The following is a 611-nucleotide window of genomic DNA, read 5'->3' as shown; positions in this document are numbered from 1 at the left end:
TGGGCGGCCGCTGAGCAACGACTCCCGCCTGCTCCTCTCCCCTGACCAGAAGATCCTCACCATCACCCGCGTCCTCATGGCCGACGATGACGTCTACAGCTGCCTGGTGGAGAACCCCATCAGCCACGGCCGCAGCGTCCCTGTGAAGCTCACCGTCTACCGTAAGCCACCCGTTCTCCCCAACCGCACCCCCGGGGTGGTCATCCCTTGAAGATGCTCCCATCTAAAATATGGGGGGGGTTGGACCCCCTCATTGGTCTCCCCCAGGCCGGAGCTCCCTCTACATCATCCTCTCCACGGGCGGCATCTTCCTCCTCGTCACCCTGGTCACAGTTTGCGCCTGCTGGAAACCCTCCAAGAAGTATGGCTGGGGGTAACTCAGGAGCCCAAGGGGGCTCCTATTCTCCTGTCCCATCACGTCCCATCACGTCCCATTGTGTCCCATCCCATCTCATCTCCCATTTCATCTTGTCCTATCCCTTCTTGTCAAATCTCGTCTCATCCATCCCATCCCATCCCATCCCATCCCCTACCATCCTGCCGTGACCCATCTGTCCCGTCCCACCCCATCCCATCTTCTCCTCTCATCCCATCCCATCCCATCCCATCCC

The 611-nt window shown here is 60.2% G+C and overlaps 1 protein-coding gene across 1 annotated transcript in view; it reads left to right on the top strand.

Moving 5' to 3' along the window:
- LOC104464997 (hepatocyte cell adhesion molecule-like) overlaps positions 1-373 on the top strand; it is a gene marked incomplete at both ends in the record, with an annotated part of 1,266 nt that extends 893 nt beyond the window's left edge. The window contains 2 exon segments of the mRNA XM_010077884.1: positions 1-161; positions 268-373. Coding sequence (XP_010076186.1) covers positions 1-161; positions 268-373 — 267 coding nt within the window.
- Positions 374-611: the final 238 nt, after the last annotated feature.

The sequence above is a fragment of the Pterocles gutturalis genome, unplaced genomic scaffold (assembly GCF_000699245.1).
Source record: "Pterocles gutturalis isolate BGI_N339 unplaced genomic scaffold, ASM69924v1 scaffold17028, whole genome shotgun sequence".
Lineage (NCBI taxonomy): Eukaryota > Metazoa > Chordata > Aves > Pterocliformes > Pteroclidae > Pterocles > Pterocles gutturalis.
This window is presented reverse-complemented; position numbering and strand designations above follow the sequence as displayed.